Source organism: Podarcis muralis, chromosome 6, assembly GCF_964188315.1.
Source record: "Podarcis muralis chromosome 6, rPodMur119.hap1.1, whole genome shotgun sequence".
NCBI lineage: Eukaryota > Metazoa > Chordata > Lepidosauria > Squamata > Lacertidae > Podarcis > Podarcis muralis.
Window position 1 is genome coordinate 81008126 of NC_135660.1, and position 26046 is coordinate 81034171.

The following is a 26046-nucleotide window of genomic DNA, read 5'->3' on the forward strand; positions in this document are numbered from 1 at the left end:
CTCCTTCACAGTGACTTCACGCGACTCCTCTCCCAAGGGCTCTTTCTTGTGCCGCTCCATCCCATTTTTCAGTCCCTCCCCTTTTCATTCCACACATATACCCACCCGCTGCCAACTGGAAACAACTCCTGGACTCTCCTCTCCTCCTACAGGAGTACAGTGAGTTAGTACATAGCAAAGAAAATGGCTTCAAGTTGCAAGAAAGGAGATTCTGACTAAGGAAGAACTTTCTGACGGTAAGAGACGTTTTACAGCGGGACAGCCTCCCTCAGAAGGCGTGGACTCTCCTACCTTAGAGGTTTTCAAGCAGAGGTTGGGTGGCCATCTGTCATGTATGGTTTAGCTGAGATTCCTTTAGCTGAGATTCCTGCATTGAAGGGGGGTTGGACTAAATGACCCTTGGGGTCCCTCCCAGCTGTACAGTTCTATGATTCTGTGGCCTGTGGGCATGTACAAAGTCTCTTTTCCTCATCCCGCTGTTGCTTGCCCTCATGGCAGTGCTCCCAAATAAGCCTCAGCCCTGATACCTCTGTCTTTGAGGAACCATTGTATAAATATAAATATAAATATAAATATATAAATATAAATATAAATATAAATATAAATGAAGGTCAATTAGACAGGTAAAACTTTTGTGGAATTAAGCACTTGTTGCTACTTCCTCTGAGCATTTTTAAAAACACAGTTATGACCTTCCCAACATTTGGAGACAAGCTGTCTGGATAGATAACTAATTTAAGGAACAAAAGCTTGGAGCCTTAGTTGAAAATGCTTAACAAGAGTATCTTTACTCTCAGTTTTCAAGTGCTGGTATTTAGATTCTTCTTGTTCACAAGGAATCAAAATGTTCATAGCTTTGAAAAGGAAGATCAGTCCTACATTGGGACAGAGATAGGGATTATTAAGGTTTGATTCTATTGGCCTATTGACACTATAATCATATAGCTCTAAATCCACCTCTCAAGTACCATTTTTTTCTCCACAGCGTGGGGATAATCCCATCATGACAACCTTGTGAATTAGGATAGACTGAGAGGTTCAGTTTTATACTGTTTTAACTCTTTTAGATGCCTCCCCAGGACCTTTTTGGTGAAGTGGCAAAAATGTATGTTACCCCAAATTATGTCTTAAAGGTACCTGTACTTTAATTTCTTTTCAGCAGAGCCAATTGCACTTCTCCAAATGTTGTGATGCAGTTCGCCAACCATAAAATGCACACAAAATACACACATATTAGGGTAAAGTGCACTAAAAATGTGCATTGGTGAAAATAGCATACAAAGGTGTGTTGTATTAGGGGAAATTACTTGCAAAGGTGTAATTATTAGGCAACGCTGGATTCAAAGACGTGTGCATTAGGAGGAGAAATGTGTGTGAAAATAACATACAAAATGCTGTGCGCTTTTCTTATTTATAAAGTCACAAACTAATGAGAAAATGGAGAGAAGACTGGAAGAACAAGAAACAGAGAGAAACCAAAACTGACAAATTTGTCCTTCCCTTGAGTTCAGTGGGGCCTACTCCCAGGTGTGTTGCCTGCACATATCAGTGCGCCCAGTCTCAGTAAATGCCTCCTCAAAAACTGACTATACATGAGAGACTGTTTGATCCTCCAGCTCCATTCCTGTCTGACGCTGCACTCTTAATGGGGTGGGTGGCAAGGAGGTATGACCGTTTTGTGGCCCTGTCTGCTGTTGCGGATGTGGCAGCCATTTTGTGTTTTGCTAATCACCCCACGGCAGCCATGTTGTGACTGCCGCAAATGACACTTTCTCAAAACTCTAAATGTGTCTACTGGCCCAAAAAAGGTCAGTAACACCTGGCATATAGGATTGCAGGATAAAGTTGCAAAGCTTTGGACAATTACTTGGGAAAACCATTGAACACGGCAGAACTCCTGAGTTACACTGCTCTTGCAAGTAGCCTGCTTTTCTGAGCGGTTTTAGGCATCTTGGCCACAGGGTCATATTTTCAGGACCAGCTGCTGACTCTGGAACAGGAGCATTAGCTCTAACAGGCTTTTTTAAACTCTGAAGATCACATCTTGGTTTCCATAGGATGAAACACAGCTGCTGCTGTGGGGTTCCCCCCCCCCTCCATTCATTGGCTATTAACAACCTGCAGTTAATGTAAACTTGGTTCGTGTTATTTTTTAGAATGTAGGCCCCTAAAAAAGTAGCCTGAATTTCATATCAGGCAGTCAACTGGGTTAGAATAATATTGCCGCAGCAGGCCACTGCTGACTAAGAATGCTTTGCTTAGCAGGGCCCCAGGTTGTTCCCATCTCAGTGATGTCATTTGTTATCCTGTGTGTTTTTATCTTAATTATTTGCCTTCTTCTCCTGTTGCCTCCTGCCCCCAACTCCACATTTCTGTGTGTATTGTACTGTCAATCATTCCTGGCAAACCCTGGCAGGCAAGCGTGCTTTTCAGGATAATAAATGAATATATTTTTAATGATATTAACTGGAAATAAGATAATGAAACCAGAGCCCCAATTCACAAGCAACATGTTCCCTTTGCTCAGTCTGTCTTTGCTTACATCAAACAAGGCAGCAGTCTTGCTCTGGAATGCGATCGTAACTGTACATGCTTGGAAGTCAGCCCAAGACCCTCTGAGAGATCTCTGGGGCCCTGCTCCTCCTTTGCTGTTTCTGCCTCTTTACTCGCCCTCTCAAGCATGTGAGTAGTGAAAAGAACAAGGAGAAAGAGCAGATGCTCCTGCTTCCCTTTGCATATTCTTTTGGATAGTGGTGCAAATGGGCCTGGCCCTACCATTAGGCAAAGTGAGGCAACTGCCTTAGGTGACACATTATGTAGGGGATGGGGAGGGGACAGCAGTTCCTGCCTGTTTCTCCTAGGCCTTGCCTGCTATTACTGTGTTGCCAATAGGGATCGGGGAGAAATTTTATTCAGTTCACATTAAAACATGAATCCATCAAATTCATACTTTCTGAAGCACAGCCATCCTTAGAAATTCGCGCTCATCTGAATTTTGTGGTTCAGTTTTTCAACCAATGTTTACAAAAAGTGTGCACAAAAATGAGTATCTCAGTGAAAATAACATAAACTTGCATTAATTTAGCAAAATTGCTTGTAAAAATATGTACATTTGTCAAACGACATAACAAAATGTGTTTCTCTCACTAAAATGTTGATCCTTTTGATGAGGGGGAAAATTCTTTAAACATTTACAAATTTCTGCAGAAATTTGGAGAGCTGAATTTAAGGTGGGGGGGGGGTGAGAATCTGGCAGACCTGAAATTAGCAGATCCTTCTATCTCTAGTTACCAAACAGCTTGGCTTTGGCCACCTAGTCTGGCCTGCTGCCTCAGATATCTCATAGGTATCTCATAGACTCATAGAGTTGGAAGGGACCCTGAGGATCATATAGTCCAACCCCCTGCAATGCAGCTGTCCCTTAAAGGGATTGAAGCTGTAACCTTGGTGCTGTCAGCATCACAGTCTAATGCAGAGGAGGGTTCTATCCTGTCATTAGCGCTCAGCCCAGCCAGCTTGTTTATGTGGAATGGGGATGGGGCACCCGCTTGTCCCTTGCTTTAGGCAGTAAAATGGCCAGCCCTGGGTGCAGATTGGTCCCACGACGGGAGTGTAAGCAAATGAGCATGTGAGACTGTGGCAAAGAGATGGGCCCATTGAGCAAGGTGCATTTATTACAGTGCATGTACAGCCACAGTGCAAAAGCCATTCATGTTTTTTAAAGCACTCAGTCTAGATAGGAGATTGTTTTTAACTCTTCCTGGTATGTTGTCCAACTCTTTTTTCTAACACCGGGTCCCTTTCTGATATTTTCCTGCCTCAGAAATGTCTGTCCTGTATTTCTCCACAAAATGTTTTCCTGCAGTACTCTCCACAGTCCCATTACTGGTCCCTGTCTTCTGAAGATTTGTTGCCACGGCAATTCTTCCTTCATAAGCCCACTTTGAGCAGACAAGCAAATTACTAGCTGCCCAGGTCCAACAAATTGCTGATTTAATGATTGAACTGAATGTTCTTTGGTTCATGGCTTCTATTGAAATATCCTCAGCACACATGCTTATTTTGCATTCTATGTCCTCAATTGCTATGCCTTTTGCAAATTTGTAGTATTATTATTGTTTTAAAATAAAATTGTCATGTTATTCTTTTCTCCAAACTGGCTGGGAGGGTATAAAATAAAGCCTTCGTGTCACATGTAATCAGTGTTGAAATCATACACTGATAAGAAAAGTATAAACATATTTTGAACAAGACCAAATCAATTTCCATGAATTTTGCAAAAACACCAAATACCCCACTGGTTATATAATGCTGCTGTTTATCACCCAGGAGTGAGCTCATCATTCCAATTAAAGGACACATCTTGTTTTGCTCTGCTATGTTCCACTGCAACTGCTTAAATGCACACGTGAACAGTATTTTCCACAGCTCAGAAGCATTGTGATTTCATAAGGCTTGGACAGAATAAGATGCTCTGAACTGGGTCTTCCTGGACCAAAGATGATGATGCCATTTCAAGTTTGTTCTTCATTTCTTAAAATATACATGTTTAAAAACACACCATAAGCTTTGAGTCCTTTCTAGCCCCCAAATTACATGACGGACAATCAGACACCCCCTCAGGGTTCCAAAGAAATAGCCCAAGTTACTCTACTAATGCCAAACTTGCAACAAATAAGCATGTAAATACAAGAAAAAGGGGAGTGCACATTAGATACATAAAGAGGAGGCAGGAAAGAGATGGTACTGGAAGCAAAACATAATTATCGGCATATGGCCAAACAAGGCATTGCGTGGGAAACACAGAATTCCCAGCCCCATATTTCTTTCCCAACACTAATGAAGAGGCTGGGGGCATATTAGAAAAGAAGGATTTGATGAGCAAAATGAGGGTGCTGAACTCTTTACCACATCTGCTTATTCTTCCCTGCAAATGCCCTTCTTGGTTCCGTGGAAGTGAGCATCACTAAGAAAATAATGGGCTCAGGGCAGGGCACCTGCAGGGGGAAATCGGCAGGCATGGAAAGGGTTAACTACCTCCACCCTAATTCCTTCGTTCCTTCACCCACTTGCTGATCCTTTTCTGTAAGTGCCCCCACCTACACATTCCTATTATCTCGACAAACACAGGATTGGGATTGCACATGTGCCCAAGTAATGTCTGCAGGTTGACTCATAGGTTCCTTCCAGAGACTGTCGCTATTTTTTAGCGGGATCCATCCCAATTGCACAATTAAAGCTGATTTGGAGCTCTTGTGAAACAAGCCCGTTTCCTGGTGTGGATGGGTGGGGGGAATTGACATTTTGCAATAAGGGAAATGCACTGGAAAATGTGGGGATAACTTGTGTGGCAACGTCATCTAACCTCCCCAAACAAATCAGAATGAATGCTCACTAAACAGCCAACATTGTCTAACCTCCCTGCAAACCAATCGGAATGAATGTTCAATAAACAAGTCATCTGTAGGAACCCATAGACAGACAACTAAAAAGGTGTAGGGCTGCCTGTCTCCAGGTAGACAATTTGGCCTTTAAGGACTGAGCCTAAGGGCTCCAGAACCACTTGGGGGAGAGGAAGTGGAGGCATAACCAGAAAGAGAAGAGAAGAGCATATGGATAGAGAAACTGCCACCAAGTCCTTTGTGTCATCACAGGGGGCTGTGAGACTTATACACAGAGCAAAAACATTATGAGGGCATTGGCACTTCATTAGGGGCTCTGGATCAGGACCTTTCCAGTCTTTCCAGCCTTTGGTGCTAGTCCTGCTTGGGTGTTTACCTATGACCAAATAAAACCACAGCCTCATACGAAACAGGAATATTCACTAGAAGCCTCAAATACCAAAGTCCTCTTTCTACGGTTATTAAATTCATTCCTTCACCATGTTGGGGGATACAGCCATTGGAAGCAACTCACTTTGCAGACACCAATACATAATCCACAGAATTTCAATAAATGCAGACCAACAATGTGTGTTAGGCTGCCATCCTAACCCCACATACCTGGGAGTAAGTGCCCCTGAATTCAATAGGACTTACTTGGTTAGGATGGCACTACTGAGGAAATATCTACTGCTCTCTGCTGGCAAATGGAGGGGATTGAGTTTTAGCAGCTGTTGTGTGAGGGCCTTTCCAGACTTTCTAGGCATGATAAATGTCCTGCTGTTGTCCATTTGGGGCTTACAGTCCAGATGTCTTCCTTTAAATTTGCATGGTGGTATTGGTAGCACTGAATGCTCTGTTTTGTTTATTAACCTAGGAACATTTTATTCTTCCCCCAAATGTTGTATTCTTCCCCAAGCTTAGTGTTGTGGTGGTGCTGTGAAATGTGGCTCCCTGTCATGGGAAACTTTTAACTATGCCCAGAAGTGAGACAGCTCCCTGATCTATGTTTGTATATTAAAATATTAATTTTTATATTCATTTGATACCCCACCCTTCCTCCTGAAGGAGCCCAGGGCAACAAACACACAAGAGATTAGACAATCAATGCATGTTTAAGCTGTTGGAAAAAGAGGCAGAGGGCATTTGTGCCCTTTTAGTTAATGCACATCTCCTCCCTCAAATAATCCTGACTCTGGTTTGTTAAGGGTTGTTAGGAATTGTAAGGAGTAAACTACAGTACCCAGAATTATTTGGGGTAGGGTGGGAAAACATGCTTCAAATGTGTTTTAATGGTATTGTGTATGTGTACCCAACTTTATCGGGACACGGGTGGCACTGTGGATTAAACCACAGAACCTAGGACTTGCTGATCAGAAGGTCGGCGGTTCGAATCCCCGCGATGGGGTGAGCTCCCATTGCTTGGTCCCTGCTCCTGTGCACCTAGCAGTTTGAAAGCACGTCAAAGTGCAAGTAGATAAATAGGTACCGCTCCGGCGGGAAGGTAAATGGCGTTTCCGTGCGCTGCTCTGGTTCGCCAGAAGCGGCTTAGTCATGCTGGCCACATGACCCGAAAGCTGTATGCTGGCTCCCTCGGCCAATAAAGCGAGATGAGCGCCGCAACCCCAGAGTCGGTCACGACTGGACCTAATGATCAGGGGTCCCTTTACCTTTTACCAAATATTTAAAATGTGTTGCTTTTCCCCTAAGGAAAGTGTCCACTATTCAATAACACATTTATTCAATTTATATTATAATATATTTAACTGATGGCATTTTAGTACTGCTTTTTCAGTATCTTTTTCCAGTGCCATTTTGGCGCTTGCTTCTTCCTGCTGCCCTTTCCCCCATAAAGTGGTTTACAGAAAAATGGGTATTGTTGAAAACAGACCTCGTTTTTATTTTATTTTTTGCACTGATGTTGATTCTGTCCTATTTCTTTAACAGTAGTAAGAACCACAGTGTTTTGGATCCAGATCTCCAGTCTCATCCCTGACTGACAAACTGCATCTGCTCTCCAGAAACGGCCCTGAAATGTGAACATTCTGTACTTTAGGGCCCAGGGAGAGCCGCCTGGTGCCAAACAGGTGCATGTTGTCTTCTCCTATCTTGACAATGCTGTCTTGTGCATGGAACTGTTTGCAAGGAAAGACAGAAAAATCCTAGGCAAAAGCTGCTGCGCTCACCACTGGCAGAGGACACTGTGCTTTGCTAGAAGCAAATATTTTTCTTATTAACAAGTCAACGAGAAGATTTATTATTGTTGTTATTTCATGCAAGTTCAATTAGACAGAGGACAAGGCTATCAACTGCTACTAGCCAAAAGGGTTAAGCACAGCATGCAGATGAAGTAGTTGCCCATTCTGTGGGTCATTCTACGTGGCTGAACGTGCCATCTTGTATCTAGAGCCCAGATGTGTGCATTCCTGCCACATAATTAACAGTGGATAAGGTTTTGCTACCCTAAGCAATTCATCTTCACAGCAACCCTAAGAGGTAGGTAACAGCATCCTGTTTAGGAATTGTGTGTTGAAGAACTTTGCTGCTCCTTGACAATTTATCTGGGGTTCCTCGATGAGAAGATCAGATAGTAAATAGATTTCAAGGGCTATGGATGGCTAGAACAGGGTTTCCAGCTGTTTTTGGACTACAGTTCCCATCACCCCTGGTCCTTCTAGCTAGGGATGATGGGAGTTATAGTCCAAAAACAGCTGGAGAGCAATGTTTGGGAAACCTTGGGCTAGAGGGTCCTTTCTTGAATGAGCATTGATCAGTTTGTTGCCAAGCCGAATAGATGTCGTAAAACCAATGGTGACTTGCAGAGCAGGTTTGATGTGGGACACTTCGACTAGTAAAGGAATCTTGAGGCTAGCCCAAGATAAAATGGTGAATTAGCACAACATGAATGTGTGACATTCTTTTAATAATGATGTATCAAACATCTGGGGAGAGGCCAAGGAGAGAATGTAGCCAGAGGTCAGTGTGTTAAGAGCCATTATTCCACAATCTGTGCACAATCTGGGTGTAATGCTTGGTTGGGGATTATGTGAATGTATGTTGCATCCAAAATACATGCCTTTTTGAGCTCTGTAAGTGCAACACACTAAGGGTGTGTTCACATTATCGCCTTAGAACGCAGTGTTGTCATCCCCTCCCCAAGCGTAACTTGCCAACTCTTTCCCCTCTAGCTGTTCATGTCATAAGTTAGGAATGGCTTAAGGACTCCAATTGGTGCGAAGCTGGTTTGAGAAATGGCAGTATTTCGTATCGAAGTACATATAAATATTAATTTGTTGATAACGTCATGTGAACGTGGGTTTTAAAAACATGTACTGGAAACACAGTGATTGCACTGTATGAACAAAGAGCAGATAAGCTCTGAAATCAAAGCAGCATTTGAGAATCGGCACATATCAAGTAGTAAAATGGTTCCTGTACTGTACCTGCTGCAGGTGGGAAACCTGCATTTAAAAAAAAAAGTTCCACACAAACCTTACCACCTACATAGAGCTGGCCCTACTGTTTGACAAAGTGAGGCAACCACCCCAGGCAGCAGATGCTGGTGGATAGCAGCAGCAGCTGTCCTTGGCTGTTTCTCCTAAGTCTCCCTAAGCATTCTCCTCTGTTGCCTCTCTTGAGCCTCCTATTCTGGCCTCTGTAATTGACTGCTAATCTGAACTCTCTTGCTCCAAAACTAGCCAGTGGTTCTGACCTGGAGAAGCTCACATTTATGGCTGAGGTTTTCTGATGAATGTGTTCATTGTTCTAAAACCCAACAGGGGCAGCTCAACTTCCCAATTTCTAAACCAAGAATTGAAGCTCAAGTCTATACACTCTCATGTTCTTCTCTGCCTGCCATGCACTGCATTATTATACATTATAACTGCCTGCCACGCTTCGGAGCTTGATGCAGAGTGCATTAGTAAAACTGCTCATAACAACTGCCCATAATAATTTCCTTAAAAAGCAAAAAGCACCTTAAATGTAAAGGTAAAGGGACCCCTGACCATTAGGCCCAGTTGTGGCCGACTCGGGTTGCGGCGCTCATCTCGCTTTACTGGCCGAGGGAGCCGGCGTACAGCTTTCGGGTCATGAGGCCAGCATGACTAAGCCGCTTCTGGCGAACCAGAGCAGTGCACGGAAACGCCGTTTACCTTCCCGCCAGAGTGGTACCTATTTAACTACTTGCACTTTTACATGCTTTTGAACTGCTAGGTTGGCAGGAGCAGGGACCGAGCAACGGGAGCTCACCCCGTCGCGGGGATTTGAACCGCTGACCTTCTGATCGGCAAGTCCTAGGCTCTGTGGTTTAACCCACAGCACCACCCGCATCCCAAAAAGCACCTTAGCAATGTTTAATAGAATATTCTATATCATAATGGATCTAGTTGTGTATTAGAGAATTGCAGTCATTCAAACACATCCAGTTACATTTCATATTTGTGTGGGGAAGGTTATTGGGTTTTTTGGTCATTATGGTAAGTTTTTTATATTTATGTATATCATAAATTGTCCTGTGATCTTCGGATGAAAGGTGGTATAGAAATTTAGTTATTATTAATAATGATTGATCCAGCTGTCCCCCAAATCAATAAAAATCAATAAAAATACATAGAAAACTGAGGTTCTGCCCCCCCCCACAAAAGGCCTGCCTTCCCTAACAAAAAATCTGGCTACGCCCATGCGGAATGGGCTAGCCTTTGTAGGATTGCCCCTATTTTATTGGCCCTGTTTCTAGGCTTTTAAGATCAGCCTGATACATAGAGATACCTATTTATTTATATATAATTCTCTAACCAGTGTTTTTAAGTGGTGACTAAAAAATTCTAAATTGCAAGCCTGTCCCCTGAAAGTAAGCCTGATTCAATTGAATTACTTCTGAGTAGACATGTTTAAGGACTGAGCTATAAAATGTTGCATTTTTCCTTAGGCAATCTTATGTGCATACTTATTTCTGGTTGTAAGCCCACTGAATTTAGTAGGACTTCTATGCACGGCCCAGCTGTATCACTAAACAGAGATGTTTGATAAACATACAAAATATTTAGATAAATGTTGCTTGAGAGGAATGCTTGGTAAAACTTTGCTTACCAAGACCTTGGGATTAGGTTACTGACAGCTGTATTCCCAATTACACCCACATTAACACCCAACCAATCCATTTGTGACTCAGTTGCTGGCACTGCCTCATGTTACGAGAATTCAAGATTGGCTCCAGAGTTATGTAAGTCAATCATTCTGTCTTGTAGTACAATGCTTCAACCAAATACTTAGGGTATAAGCATAAGAGCAGAATCAAGCAGATAAGTGATTCATTTGCGGAGGGAAATCACTTCAGGAGGACAAAATTCCAAAAGGATTACCTACTACTCTGTTCCAGTTGTGCATGTTTCTTTGCAAATTGCTATGCTCTGAATGGGCAAGCCATGTTCCAGCAGCTGTTTGACAGTGGCTGATCCTTTGGTGCCACCTGCTGATATAAGGAGGCTTGGGCTGTGTACACATTACCAATTGCTCTGGCGCACTAACAGAGAGTTTGAAGCAGTCTGCACATGACATTAGCCACAACCCTTATCTATCCGGTAATTTCTTGATACTGCTGTTGTGCATGTTCAAGGAAAAATGCGTCCTTTTCCATCCAATCTGAAAACATAAGCCACATTCCCTTTGCAATTAAGCTGAGGTGTGCACGTTGGAAAGTCATTGCACATGTGCAGACAATAACTTAATGAACAGGAGAAGTCTGGTGGGGAAGCCAAACAGGCAATGTACATCAGGTGAAGCTATCCCCACCCTTGCTCTGGTGTGGACAGCAACATGCAAATGTGAGTTGCAACAGTGCAGGAGAAAACAACCTGGCAGCCTTTTAAGCTGCCAACATGTAAATAGCCTAGGATGGGCAGTATCTTTCTGCCTACTTCAGTACAGCAGAGATGGTTAACCTGGTGCCTCCAGATGTTGGACCCCTATTCCCATCAGCCACCGCCAGAATGGCCAGGGATAACGGATGTTGGCAGCTGTGGTCCAACACCTGCAGGTTAAAGGCTTTAATAGGAATTCAGGCTGAGGATGCTGAACATCATATAGGTTGATCACTCCTTGAAATCATTGTTCGAAATGCACATAATTCTAAACACTTTGGCACACCCTGTTTTGATTCCCTCTGACTGAGTCTGCAACCCCATGCATGCTGAGGGACTGAACTCCATGGGACTTTTGAATAACCATGCAAAGGACCCAACGGGTTAGGTTCCGCCCTGCCCCCCATTGACAAATAAGGAGCCGTTTCTTCTGTCCTAATTGCAGGTCTATGGAAGGTTCCAGGGTGTCTATGGAGATGAAAACACCCTCTTGGCAGTGTGCTACCTGGCAACAAGGGCCTGGTAGCAGCTGGTGTTTTGGTCTGTTCACCCAGCAGCAGAATCTGTAGCTCTGGGCTCTTTCTGAGCAGGAGTAGCAAACTTGGTGGGGGGCAGTGATGTGAAATGAGAGAGGCTATTGTGCTTCCTTTCCATCCATCAGTAGAAGAAGAAGAAAAGTTTGGATTTGATATCCCGCCTTTCACTCCCTTTAAGAGTCTCAAAGCGGCTAACATTCTCCTTTCCCTCCCCCCCCCCCACAACAAACACTCTGAGGTGAGTGGGGCTGAGAGACTTCAAAGAAGTGTGACTGGCCCAAGGTCACCCAGCAGCTGCATGTGGAGGAGCGGAGACGTGAACCCGGTTCCCCAGATTACGAGACTACTGCTCTTAACCACTACACCACGCTGGCTCTCCAAAGAGCCACTCAGTTCACACCAATAGCCATAATCCATTGCCCTGACTTCATATTTAATGATGGCTACCATCAATACCATTTTTGACAGGCTAACCTGCAATCTTTCGAATTATGGTGCTGGAGGAGACTCTTGAGAGTCCCATGGACTGCAAGAAGATCAAACCTATCCATTCTTAAGGAAATCAGCCCCGAGTGCTCACTGGAAGGACAGATCCTGAAGTGGAGGCTCCAATACTCTGGCCACCTCATGAGAAGAGAAGACTCCCTGGAAAAGACCCTGATGTTGGGAAAGATTGAGGGCACAAGGAGAAGGGGACGACATAGGACGAGATGGTTGGACGGTGTTCTCCAAGCTACCAGCATGAGTTTGACCAAACTGCGGGAGGCAGTGGAAGACAGGAGTGCCTGGCGTGCTCTGGTCCATGGGGTCACGAAGAGTCGGACACGACTAAACGACTAAACAAAAACCTGCAATCTGTATAGGAATACAGGGTGAAACTTTGGCTACTCCTTTAGCCTCTCCACTGTATCAAAACCTCTAGCTTATTTGTAAGGGTGAACTAAACAACAAAGTCTCTGAAATAATGGAGAAGGGCAGCATTTTTTTTAATTATGCAAGGACAAACTCCCATCCTATAACCCGACATTAAAATAATTCTAATATTCCATAAAATGGCACAAAATTCCAACATACCAAATCCTTACTTTTATCCAAGCTAGTTAACTTGTCCATTTCTAAAGATGGGGCTTTAGAAACATAATGCTACATAGTCGAAGTAATGTAGGTCACCTTCATGAGTCAGGAATGGATCCACTCCTGTGGTCAGGCTCTCAGTTGCTTGGCCTGGCACAACTGTAGTAATGGCCTAGGCTCTTCAAAGCCCAACTCCAAAATATTCACAACTCTGACAAGCATCAGTCTTGACTTTTTTATATGAACAATCACCTACTTTTTTTTGGGGGGGGGGGGGTAGAGAAGAACCTTCTGCTACAGAGCATGCCTTCATCAATTAGCACTTTGCTAAACCAACCCAGACCATTTCCTCTGAGAGCAACGTCTCACAGCTGACTTGTTTAAGCAGGAACCAGGAGAGAGGTGATAAAATCTGTCATAGAAATGAATGGGTGACTAAGAGCCCATAGTCAGTCACCCAACCCAGGAAGGCAGCATTACAGGTTTAATCAGATTTGAGGTTTGGATCATCAAAAGACATTTACATTCCCAAAGGGGTGGTGTGTCTAGCTAATGCAGCACCACCTAAAGCAAATAAGTGCTTTTATATCATATGGCTCTGAAACAGCAGCACGTCACAGAAACTCAGGCAATCTTCCAACAAGCGAAGGGAAGAAACAGCCATAGGGGTGGCTAGCCTGTGATCCTCTAACACAGCGGTTCTCAACCTGTGCGTCCCCAGATGTTGTTGGACTACAACTCCCATCATCCCTGAGCTCTGGCCTTGCTAGCTAGGGGTGATGGGAGTTGTAGTTCAACATCTGGGGACCCACAGGTTAAGGCAGGCTGCTCTAACAGTTTGTTGGACCAACTCCCACCAGCTCCAGTCAACACGACTAATGGTCCAGGATGATGGAAGCTATAGTCCAGGCATTCCCAACCTTCAGCCCTCCAGATGTTTTGGACTACAATTCTCATCATCCCTGACCACGGGTCCTATTAGCTAGGGATCATGGGAGTTGTAGGCCAAAACATCTGGAAGGCCACAGATTGGGGATGCCTGCTATAGTCCAACAACACAGGTTCAGCAATCCTGATTTTGGATGTCAACAACAACTACAAAAATGGACTTATGAGGGCTTTGTGCTGCTGACACATATGTGGCCAGTATTTGGAAAGCAGGACAATGGAAATAAACCTAGTAGAAGCAGCTGCTCTTGTACCTCTTCTCAAGCTATTTTTGCCTTTGTACTTAGAAAAGAAACTGACCATCACTTTTTACAAAAAGGTATTTAATGACCTTACACATACAAAAACGAACATGTAACAAAAATACCAGTTATTGATACTCAACCTAAGCCAAACGAGTTTAGATTGCTAGCATTTCAAATATACTTCAAAGAATGCAAGAACAATTGACCGGAGGTATCCTATTTGTTTTTAAATTAACCTTTCACTGCATGCACGAGCCTAGCGCAAATAGTATTTTCAACCTGCAGAGATACTACCTGCTATGGGAAAAACACTCACATCATAGAAGGGCATTCACATTCTATATATTTACTTTACCAAATGCTCAGATTCAGCTCCCAATAGCCATTCACTATAATGTACTTAAAAATTAAAAAGGTAGGTCTGGTTAAAAAGAGCCAAGCGAGGTTCCCTGTTTCATTTCCCCCTCAACAGAAGCCATGTGCTATCCACAAGCAGGAGCCAGCTCCAAGAACACACTTATCAGCTTCTGTGGCCATTTCAGAGTCATGTGCAAGCACAGGGAATCTCAGGATGTTTCAGCCATCCTTCCTTGCTCTGTACCTGTGATCAAAAGTTCATCACTGCTGGCCTGCAGTGAATTTTGAACACACCTGAGAGAAAGCGACAATGCTACCAATTATGTGGGTCACTTTTCCTGTGATTTAGGATATACCTACACCACAGAAATTTGTTTAACATCCCCCCCCCCCTTCCCACAGGGTACCATAGGAATTTGTAGGATCTGTGATGGGGATGAGAAACACTCATCCAACATCAAGAATTATTTGATGGTGCAGTAAGGGAGACTTATGATTTAAAATGGTGTTAGTGTAGATATATCCAGAATATGGGCCAAAGGGCCTCCTTATCGTTTCAGTATTTCTTCCTAAATTCAGCTTGCTTCAGCTGAACCTTCCAATCCTGTAACTCAAGTGGAGACTGAAGCAAGTTAAGTGGGGAAAATAATCCACTGCTTCAACTTTTCCCTCCTTGCGTGATTCTATCAATCTGCATAGCCTCTCTCAGCTACTTACTCTGGTTTTAAGTCAAAGCACAGAAAAATCGTATTTAATACCAGCTCTTACATAAATCAGACCTACTGTATTTGGAACACAGTGAGATGCTATCACAGTGGATCCATCACAGTAGAGAAGGGCTAAATAACAGTAATAAATCATTATAAGAAAGGCCTTCCCATGCTCCATTTAAAAAGTTCACAGTTGCATGTCATGTAGGTAGGTATGGCTAGTTCCTTTCAGAACGTCTGGCTGATCTGGTAACATGCTCCCAGATTCAAATCCTAACAGTAGCATGTCACAAGCATTACATTCTAAGCAGTCAAAGTTATTAGTTAATTCTGCCCTTTGTTAAAAGTTCTAGATGGTCCAAGACTGGAAGAAATTTATAAGTAGGAAATCCACTGATTCCATGTACTTCAAGTACTGGTGTACCCTTGCATAAAATGGATCTTTAGCACCTTTTTCAGTAGGGGGAGGGGAGAGAGTACTGTTCATTAAGTTACCTTGATCAAATAGCTGAACTCCTAAGTCACATCAGTTAATCATTTAGCTACCCATATTCTGACGGCTGTTCCACAGATGCTGGAGATCATACATTAATACATTCATTTGAAATAGGAGAGTTCAAGTTCAACCAGACCACAGGATAATCTTTAAATTGTAAGAAACTTAGTTACTCCCCACTCTAACTAAGAATCTTATAAGATTCCCAGCTCGGATTATGAGCTACTTCAGAGGATTTTTAGCAGATCTTTGCTAGCAGCCATTGTTCTTGTATTTTCCATTATAAAGCACTGAAGAGAACCTTCAGTGTAACACTTAAATAAAAAGTAGTACAATTTAAAAACAAAACAGAATATGGTCATGTGAGATCAAACGAATTTTCCAAACTGAAATTCTTCATATACTTCTATTGTCCTTGATCATGGCTCAGGAAGGAGTTAGTATCCTTATCGGTAAAAAGTCTTATCCAGATGAGAAATGTGCAAGTAATAATTCACGCAGATTCCTTTTTTTGCATCAACGATTTGCCAGAGGCTCCCACATCTTGACTTATTTCAGCTCTCCACAGTCAGTGATGACAATCTTCTTTGAAGGCTTCCCGCTTTTGGAGCCAAGGCTTTCGATTTTTTTCACAATCTCCATCCCTTCCTTCACGTGGCCAAACACAACATGCTTCCCATCCAGCCTGCAATACAAACAGGAATAATGTGCAACGGCAAAAGAAAATAGCAGTATGAATGGGAAGGAATCTAGAATGAGCTGACGTGAAACACGGGATAATTTTCTTCTTACTGAAAAGGTTTTATTCCATGCCAGAAACACTTAAAAAAAAAAAAAACACCAAACCAGGAGGAAGCTTAGCAATCAGCTTGGCATTGAGAAGCCACTGCTGTTAACATCTAATCTCCAGCTGTTTTTGGACTACAACTCCCATCATCCCTAGCTAGCAGGACCAATGATCAGGGATGATGGGAATTGTCCAAAAACAGCTGGGGACCCAAGTTTGGGAAACCCTGATCTAAGCAAGCTAGAATTACAAACCATAAGCTTGAAGTGTTTTTGACACTGTTTTGATGTGGCATAAAAATTGACAGATATGGCCACCGCTATGCTTCTGTGAGGGCTCTTGTGCCTAAAGATGGCATTTCTGAGCAGATGGATGTGTGGACAACCTGCAGTTCAACCCTACTGGTACAGCACTCAGATGGTTCAATAGTTCTGAGTTCAGTGCAGTCCAAATGGGTTCTATCTCAGCTTCCGATCCAACAATCTTTGCGAATCTCTACTCCACTTCTTTCTGGGGTGGTGGTGCAAGACTTTTCTCAGACTAAAAGATACCCAGACACACTCAGTCAAAGGCTTAAAATTGGGTGGGGTAGGAAAGACGACATGCTTTCCCCCCTGAATACATTTCTTTGGAGAGATGTACTATTTCAAAACTACATTTAAAGTGCCAGTGGATAGGCTGGAGCATCACAGAACCTTGGACAAGGTAGATTTAACTCTAGAATGTCCTGTGAGAACTGGACCGTGAGAAGAGGGCACTGGGCTTCTACACAAACGTTTTTTGCACTGACACAGGCTGATAGATAGTGTGAGACATGATTTAAAGTCTGCATATTCAGTGCAAAGTTATTTGACCTGGCCCTTAGGAGAGCAGGTAAAATACCAGAGGTCTCCTGTCAAATCCCAAATATAGTGTTTAGCCTAATCAACCAAACAGTTAAGGCTCAGAACCTGACATGTGCTAAAGGTACCAAATGCCAGCAAGCAACTCAAGGCATTTTCATTCTTATATACTCATTATGGGATGTGTTAGTCAAAGTCACTCTAGCCCTCTAGCACTCTCTGACTTGCATATTGCGTTGATTCACCACATGTGATGATGGGAGTGACTTTGTGCTCATTAAGTGTTTGACTAGCAGGCAGGAAAACATGATGCAGTGCTCTGCCTGTTTTCCTCCAAATATGCATTAAGCATGTAGGAAAGTTACGTATGGGAGACAGCAATGCTATCTACTCGTTGGCAGAATTAAATAACAGTGTTGAGGCTTGTACTTATCTGACTCTTCTCAATATGGTATATTGTATGTATACAAGATGTATATAAGTACATATTTGCTATTCCTATTACAGGTGCACCAAAACGTTTATAGGCAGAAATGGAGTTTTCTAGGGGTTGGGTGAATGTTTTCTAACCCACACGTCTCCTTTGTAGCCTTTATACTGGCTTTTTAAGGCTTTTTCCCTCATCTGCTTTTGCATAACATGGCATCACCCTCATTCTGAATGGGACCATTATTCACAATTAACAGAAGAGTTCTACTGTTTAAGGTATTCTAATTTAAAACCAGAGCTTACAGGAAGCACTTGAGGAGGAGCATAGCTCACTTCTAAATGGAAATTAGCCGGAGCCAGTGCAACAGCTTTTGTTGTTGTTGGCATCAGTCTGTATCGAGAAATTGAGTGTGTTGCTGGGAGTGAAGTCAAACCACTGCAATAGCAGTGTCCTTTCCTGGGGCACAAGCCTGGGCAGTGTGTCGGGAGGTCCTGGGCTGCCCAGACAACAAGAACCCCCTCTTGGCCTCACCGATGTGGTTCAAAGGAAAGCAGAGCAATACATTTGGCATCAGCTTGGCTGCAGAAGTTGCCAGAAGGAAGCGTACAAGGCGCCATTCAACTGTCTTAGGGACTCCACTCTGGATTTATGTAGGATTTGCTACTTAGCCTTTTCTTCTCCCAAAGATATCCCACAAGGCAGAGGAGGTTTAGGATCAGAGTTTTCCTTCTCCTAGACAGGCTACCTTCCCAGGTTGATGATCCTCATCTGCCTCTCACTTCCCTCTAATAAGCTTAACTGCTTATAAAGCTCCTAAAGGGCATTTTCACATCCTATACAATTCCATTTGCTTCCATCATGCTCCTTAGCAAGGAACACAAACATGTGTGATTTGCCAAGCTTTGAGAAAGCCTAGTTACAAAAACAAGCCCTTCCACATGTGTGTTTGCAGAATGCTTACCAATCAGTTTTAGCTGTGCAAATGAAGAACTGAGATCCGTTGGTGTTGGGTCCAGCGTTGGCCATTGAGAGAACACCTGCAACAACATCAAGACAGCACTGTAACTTCACTGTACAAGAACACAGAACAAAAAAACCTAACAGGCCATTCAAGGAGTTTCTGCATGAAGCCTCCTCTTTGTTTTAGGTCCTGCATTTGAAAAAACAAGAGAATGCTATTCCACTGAGAGTTCACAAAACATGCCATTGTAAGCATGCATTAAAAAGATCTGATATTGTACTGAAGGAATCAGACGCTGGCTCTGGTTTATGAGAGAATTTCCGCAAGAGGGACCAATTAATTCTATCCCCTTTGCCAGGAATCCAAGGTTACTTCTTCCCACTTGTCTATAAACCGGCTGACTCTATTGCTTTTTGACAAACAAATCCTAAGCTCAGCTTGGCAAATGGCAACACCACACACATAGCCTACTCTAATTAAACAATGTAGATGTTAAAAGGATGAATAGCATATCCAAGACAGAATAGCCTATCAGACAGAACTGCAACTTAACTACTACTTTTTGATGGGGTAATTCTGAGAATGAAAGGAGCATATGAATATTGCCCTGTGCCATCTCTTTCTTTTGCTATTGAACAAGAGAAACAAACTCATGCAGTTTTGAGCTTTCAGGAAATCGTGGCTGTCAATTTCAACACAACTAATAAGTGACAACAGTTTCAAATTACCACTACCTGGCTATAATATGGTGTTTTAATTATGCTTGTTTAAAAGCTCTGTCCTAGAACTTGAGACTTAACAATACCAATGCAAATAAATCTTTATCAGATTTCCATAATCTGCTCCAGACATTGGCGTGAGGCCCAGAAGTGCCCTAGTCATTCTCAGAAGCTGGTCTTCTGGCTCATGAGCTTATCATACAATCAACAACTTCAACATAGGCTTGGAAATTCAAGCATGGGCCTGCCCTACCTCCATCATCCCTTTCTGCAAACGGAACATGCAAAAAACCAGAAATATGAGAAGGGGAACTTTGCTTACCAGGTCCGATATGTTTAAGGGTGAAGTTTTCATCAGGAAACCGACTACCGTATATTGATTTGCCACCTGTTCCGTTGTGATTTGTAAAGTCGCCACCCTGGAAGGGATACAAGTTTTGTCAAAGTACATACACATAACAACATATGCCTGTTCTAGCTGACTAACTTATGGTCAGATAGTACATACAATACAAAATACTGTATTTAAAGTGGTTTTAAACATCAGAGTTGCTAGCTCCACAGGGTGGTTAGGAGAATGACCTACAAATGAGGTGAATTCACACTTCAAATCTCACTTCAGCCTTGGACCCACTAAGCCAGGCATAGGCAAACTCGGCCCTCCAGATGTTCTAACATGCCTGTTAGAAAGGCATGATGGGAATTGTAGTCCCAAAACATCTGGAGGGCCGAGTTTGCCTCTGCCTGCACTAAGCAAACCTCTACCCTTTGCCTCCCACCTGCTCCAACAGGAAGAGGCAGCGGTGGGATGGGGGCTCTGTTAAAGTGCTCCCCCCCAGCTAAAAGAGCCCAGAACCCTGCTCCTGCTTGCATGAGAGGAGCAGGATCGCGGCTGCTCAGTTGGGAAGTGCGAAGCCTGCCCTTCCCAGGGGGCAGGAGCTCATGGAGCTCAGCTGTGGCAGTTTCACCCAGCACCTTGCCAGCTGGGGCCAATGCAGCTTTTTTTCATCATCACAGTTTATTGCCACACCGTGACGTCTGGCTCGCAATACACTGTGATGTTGAAAATCCAACATCACACAGCCCTAGCTGTCATCATTCCTGACCACTGGCCAAGCTGGTTGGGGGGTGATGGGAACTGTACTCTAACATCACCCGAAAAGCAACAGGTTGGGAAATGCTGGCCTAGATTAATGCACCTACAAGGACTTTGGAGCATCACGCAGCAACAACTTTGCACCCCAGGAAAGATCAAAAACTGCTACTGAAAAATCGCAAGCTTGGTTTGTTGTCACAGGGTCGCTGCCATCATGCCCCAGTGAAAAACTAGTACACTTTCATTTAGAGGAAAAAAGGTTCCTAAGATGATTAACACTGGGTTATACTTGGAAGGAACTGAGACATAATTACATCAATACCTTGGTTATACCTGAACAAGTGTGAAAGCACACCCTATAATTTAGGAGCATTTAAATTGTCAAGGTTCAGTACCTCTAATTTTGCCAATTAGCTACGTCACGGTGACTTCACATTTTAGTTATGAAATGACAGGCATTCATACTACGAGTTTAGAAGATGAATGCCACAATCTTAAGAGAGGCTTAAGATCAGGTGCCTGCTTGGAGAACTTTACATCATAAACTCAAAATATTACTCTTAAGAATCTGTGGGAGGGAGATAAGAGGCAGGAGTTAGGAAGAAGCTTGTCATAGATACTGTGACACAAGCACCTACTGACAAATATTCCTTATTTCAACACTATGAAGGAAGACTATTTGCATGCAAGAACTACTCTTTCCCTTCGACATCACGTCCTGCAAACAAGGAAAATAAACACTTTGGTTGCAGCCCATCATTAAACAGCTTAGATATTTGTCCCTAACCCTAACCAGGCACCACTGTCAGTCCTATGCTGCCTTAGATGAGGAAGAAAAAGTACGCAGCTGTGGAAGAAGGCAACATTATTCCAAAAGAAGAAGAAGAAGAAGGGGAGAAAGGTTTAAGGCTTGAGTAGAACAGGAACACAGTCTTGCTTCTTTGCAAATTGTTTGGTTTCCAAGAATCTGAAGCCCAGTTACTCAAGATGTAATTATTTTAAGGGCTTTCATCTCAAATGCATTCAAAGCCATTTGGCTACATACATAGTTGAAATGCACCCACTATGTGCAATAGGAAAAACCACAATTCTCTAGGGCACAGCAAAGAAGATACTCAGATTTACCTTTGTCTCCTTTCTTTAAATTTAGGATACATAGTGGGGAAACTGGTGCCTCCTTCTGTTGTTGAACCGCAACCCCTATCATCCCTAACCATTGGCCATGCTGACTGAGGCTGATGGAAGGTCCAAGAAGATTTGGACGTTCACAGGTTTTCCACCATTCTGGGTGTAACTAAAATCCTTTGTGCCTTATTTACAGAAATTTGGGACACATCTACATCCAAATTAGAAGGAACTGCCACCTCACACATGCTTCAAGGTAAACAGTTTGCTGACTCAGCCAATTTAACTGCAATTATACAACAAAAATGTATACTCTTTCCAGGTTTGGTGTAGTTAAAAGACACCTGTGATATTTCTCTTTCAAATATTTATTCTATTAATGCAAACACTAATGAAGATTATGATGTCAGAGATCAAGAACAAAAGATATACTTGCTGGTTTTCCTCCTACCAAAGCTCATTACAATTCCACACAAACAGTCAGCCCTTTTCCTAACAAATGGCCCCTTTAGTGAGACAGCCATTTGTTTTAGCAGAGGTAAAACAGACTACATAGGATTGTTTTCATAAGGCTCCCCCAAAGCAAACTGGGCAACACCTGTTATTTATTCATATTAAACAATGATTTTCTAAACATCCACAGTACCAACTTTCTAGATGTGTAAGTCTTTTCAGATGCGGTGTTGAAATAATACTCTGATATACCCGTTTCCTGCATTTGAAATGCCACATATTGGCAGAAAACACTGCACCAGAGATGTAGTTAACAAACAGCACCCTATCCCCAAACATTGCTTAAACTGCTTGTGGAATATAGAAATCGTGAGTATAGAAATCATGGAGGTAAACACAGGAAAGGGAAATATTGGGATCTGCCTATCTCTTCATTTAACTTAATTTTAACTACACCAATCACAGCTTCCGGACTTCACTGTAAATTGCAGCTTTTAAAGTCCCCTCTTTGCCCTAGTGAAATTCACTGCTATTTGCTGCACCCACCCAGAGGTCCTTGGAGAAAGGACATGACAGAAAACAAAAGGAAGTAATTCATTTCATTCCTTGGGAAATGAAGGTGTCATGCCTGTTACTGATGCTCCATCTCTCTCTTTGATTGTGCCTGGTGGGTGGAGGACAGCACTTTGAGCAGTGATTTTCCTTCAAGTCCTAGTTTAGCCAGTGGTTGACAAAGCAACTCTCAGCCCATTTTCCACCTCCCTTTTATTTTGATTTGCATGTCTGCTGGGACTGACTTTCAGCAGATTGCCATAAAGAACGTGCCCTGCTACATATTAAATCCTGACCCTGATTCAGGTAGTCTGTGAATGATTTAGCAACCAGGTTATCCATGAACATGCAAAGTGGATCCCTTCTTACCGAGCTGAACTCCTAAGACAGACAACTCTCCACAGCTGGCTGAAAGAGTTCACTTGCAGAAGCTGTCAGTTTGCCTTCTGTAAGATGCTAGCTCCACCACCCAGGTATACTGACTTTCTGAGAATTCACAAGATTATTACATGGCAACTTGACAGCTGCTACTGCTGCTGAACACAGGGATACAATGCAAGAACTTTCCAGTGCTGCAGCAAAGGCTTTTCCTGGAAATTGCATTTCTTCCAATTACACCTCAGCTGCTCTTTCAAAACTTCAAGTGGCTTAGTAGAAACCTCCAGTTGAATTACCTGGCACATGAAAGAAGGAATCACTCGGTGAAAGGTGGATCCTTTGTATCCGAAGCCCTTTTCTCCAGTGCACAGCGCTCTAAAATTTTCTGGGGGTGGAAAGGGGAGAAGGCAGCATTGTTACTAACAAGGAAGCTTGACAACCATGGCAAAACACTTTGTACAGCTATACAAGCAATGAAAACACAATCCATCCAATAAAATGTGCTTCAATGCAATGTTCTGAACAAATTTTTAGAAAGATTTTTTTTTTTTTGGGGGGGGGAATTATACCAGGGATGTGTGCAATGAATCCTACATTTACTATAAACCACCTCCTGCCACTCCTGGTTGCTGAGATTTGCATACCTGAAATCTGTAAGGGCAAAAGGGCCTTGACATTTTAGGCATGCAAATAGCTGACATCAACTCTGTGCAATTTCGCAAGCTTCAGCTTCAATGGAGAACCTAAGGAAAGGTGGCAAACTCATGTCTGGACTATACCGCTTCAGGTTGTGGTGGGAGGCTGACATGTCTGAATGTACACAGAAAATCAGGGAGAAAAGGTTATTCCAGGTAACGCTTCTCTCCAGGGCGCTAGTTTTCCATCATGTCAATCCCCAACTGTAGACCCCAAGTCAGAAACAGGCTTACCACCTGAGGGGAAAACAGGTTTGGGGTGCAATGCTGCACCTTGGCACTCAGGCCTAAAAGGATGGCCTCAGCACCCTGTTCCATCCCTGTTGCACAGACACTTCCTGCACCATACACTAAGGCAACTCTAGAAGGGTCAGGACCAAGGCATCCCATGAAGAATGAAGGACTGCAGACAACAATGAGTTGTCAGCAGAATCCTAGTGCACTTGGTGGTAATATTTTAGGCATACCATGAAGCTCTTGATCACAGTATTGTTGTTTATTCTTAAATATAGTTGCCAATAGTGCCAATAGATAGGCACTATACAGCTGGGCTGCAATTACCCTTCTTGGAAATTCTTACTTGCCTCTAAAAAAAATTATAGTTGCTATGATTTAGGGATTCTTTGTCTTCTGCAAGAGGGAAAATTATGCAAGCACACAGCACTCTCCAGGAAACTCTTGCACGTGCAGGATTCCAATATAAAAAGATGCTGGATTTGGCCCAATATTTGCACAAGCTTATCATCTTAATGTGTTTTTGCACAGCTAAAAATCAACAGCAATGAAGTGATGGGCACACAGACTCACAGAATGATGAGAAACTAGGGCTCACAATTACAGCTGCTCAATTAAACATGTACCGGTAGGTCTACATGAACTTGATTTAAAACAATCCTATACATGTCTACTTAGAAATTAAATCCCATTGAGTCCAGTGAGGTTTACTCCCGGGAAAAGTGAGTATAGGATTGTAGCCTTGGTCACGTCATGAGTTTCTATGAAACAAGGACGTGAGTGCATGTTCATACAGATAATGTTCCTTTAAAGCTCTATGTCCAAGCAACCCTTCTTTTTTGCTCCAGAGCTTTCCCCATGAAAACCCTCTCTTTAGAGCTCAATCAGAACAAACAGTAATCCATGGAAAACTTGAATTGATATTTGCTCCAACTGAATGCTAAAAGAGCTGGTTTTTGCAGGGAAAGCTTGGGGCAAAAGAACAACAACAACAAAAAGCAGCTTGGACACAGAGCTTTTAAGAGAGGACATGTGCCTGGAAACAGCAGGGCAAAAGGCAAGTGTGGATAAGCAAACAAACCAAGAAATGAAAAGATCAACATTGGGTAGGAGCAGAGTAGAATCAACAGAACTATTCAAGTGTAAACTCAAGTTTATGTAAAATATGAACTTTGCTCGCTCAACAATTCTCATAATTTTAGGATTCCAAAAAGTTGGGAGTATATAATACACAAATCCAAACCTGGAAAGGATCTGTGCTACAAACAGGGAAAATAAAGTGAAAATTTTTTATCTCCTTTCTACTCCTTCCCTGCAACCACCTTGTTGACTGTAACTTTAAGACACTATTTTTGTTTCGGAAAAAGCATTTCAATTTTCCTTCATTTTCTTACCAACATTACATAACCCTGAAAATTCAATAAGGAACTGGCAAAAGTATTGTCTTACCTGCAGTCTTTGGCACCACATCAGCTTTCAGCTATTAGGAGGAGGAGGAGGAGGGAGGGAGAGAGAGAGAGAGAGAGAGAGAACGAGAGAACACATTATCCAATGTAATATAAAATATATAATCCATTCTTTTAAAAAAAACAACAACAAAAAACAAAATACCACAGTATTAGCTAAAAGCAAAAAGATCTAACCTATACCAAGTACTTTATAATTCTACGATTCTATGAAAAATTAGTCAGCTCAGCAGAATTACTAGAAACCAGAGCTACACCAGCATTCACCAACTTCCAAATTCTCTGACACATTCAGAAAGCCTATTACAAACAGCCCACAATTTAAAAAAACCCCCAGTAGTTTTGGTTTGAAACTAAAAAGGAAGAGGAAGGGCAAAGGGCAAGAAATCTCCATGTGTGAAGATCTACACGCACAGCGTAGAAATTTCACAACATGGAATTTTACTGCATTATATCCTTTCATCAGTTAAGTACTGTAGATTGCACTGGAGAAGGAGTTGTTAAAGATGCTTGCAATTACAGAAGAAGCAGCCCTAGCTCAATGTATAACTTTTTTTATTCTGAACACCCTTGCCTGTGACCTGCTTGCTTAGCATCATGTGATGTTGTCTGTGAGCCTACTCACAATCACCTGAGGGTGTCATTAGGTCAATTTAATGACACAGGGTTTAACACTCATGGTTCTTGGAAGTGATCCTGC

General features: G+C 42.7%; 1 protein-coding gene and 1 long non-coding RNA gene across 2 annotated transcripts in view; one reads left to right on the forward strand and one right to left on the reverse strand.

The window, feature by feature from the left end:
- Window positions 1-21900, forward strand: LOC144328059 (uncharacterized). The gene is made up of 3 exons (XR_013393299.1): window positions 1-236; window positions 7329-7877; window positions 21765-21900. It is a non-coding gene; the product is annotated as an uncharacterized LOC144328059 (long non-coding RNA).
- The window catches only part of PPIF (peptidylprolyl isomerase F), a 16237-nt gene continuing 4293 nt past the window's right edge, over window positions 14103-26046 (reverse strand). Inside the window, 5 exon segments of the mRNA XM_028729179.2 lie at window positions 14103-16293; window positions 18629-18704; window positions 19670-19766; window positions 23248-23336; window positions 25330-25360. Of these exon segments, the coding sequence (XP_028585012.2) occupies window positions 16158-16293; window positions 18629-18704; window positions 19670-19766; window positions 23248-23336; window positions 25330-25360 (429 nt within the window). The 3' untranslated portion in view covers window positions 14103-16157.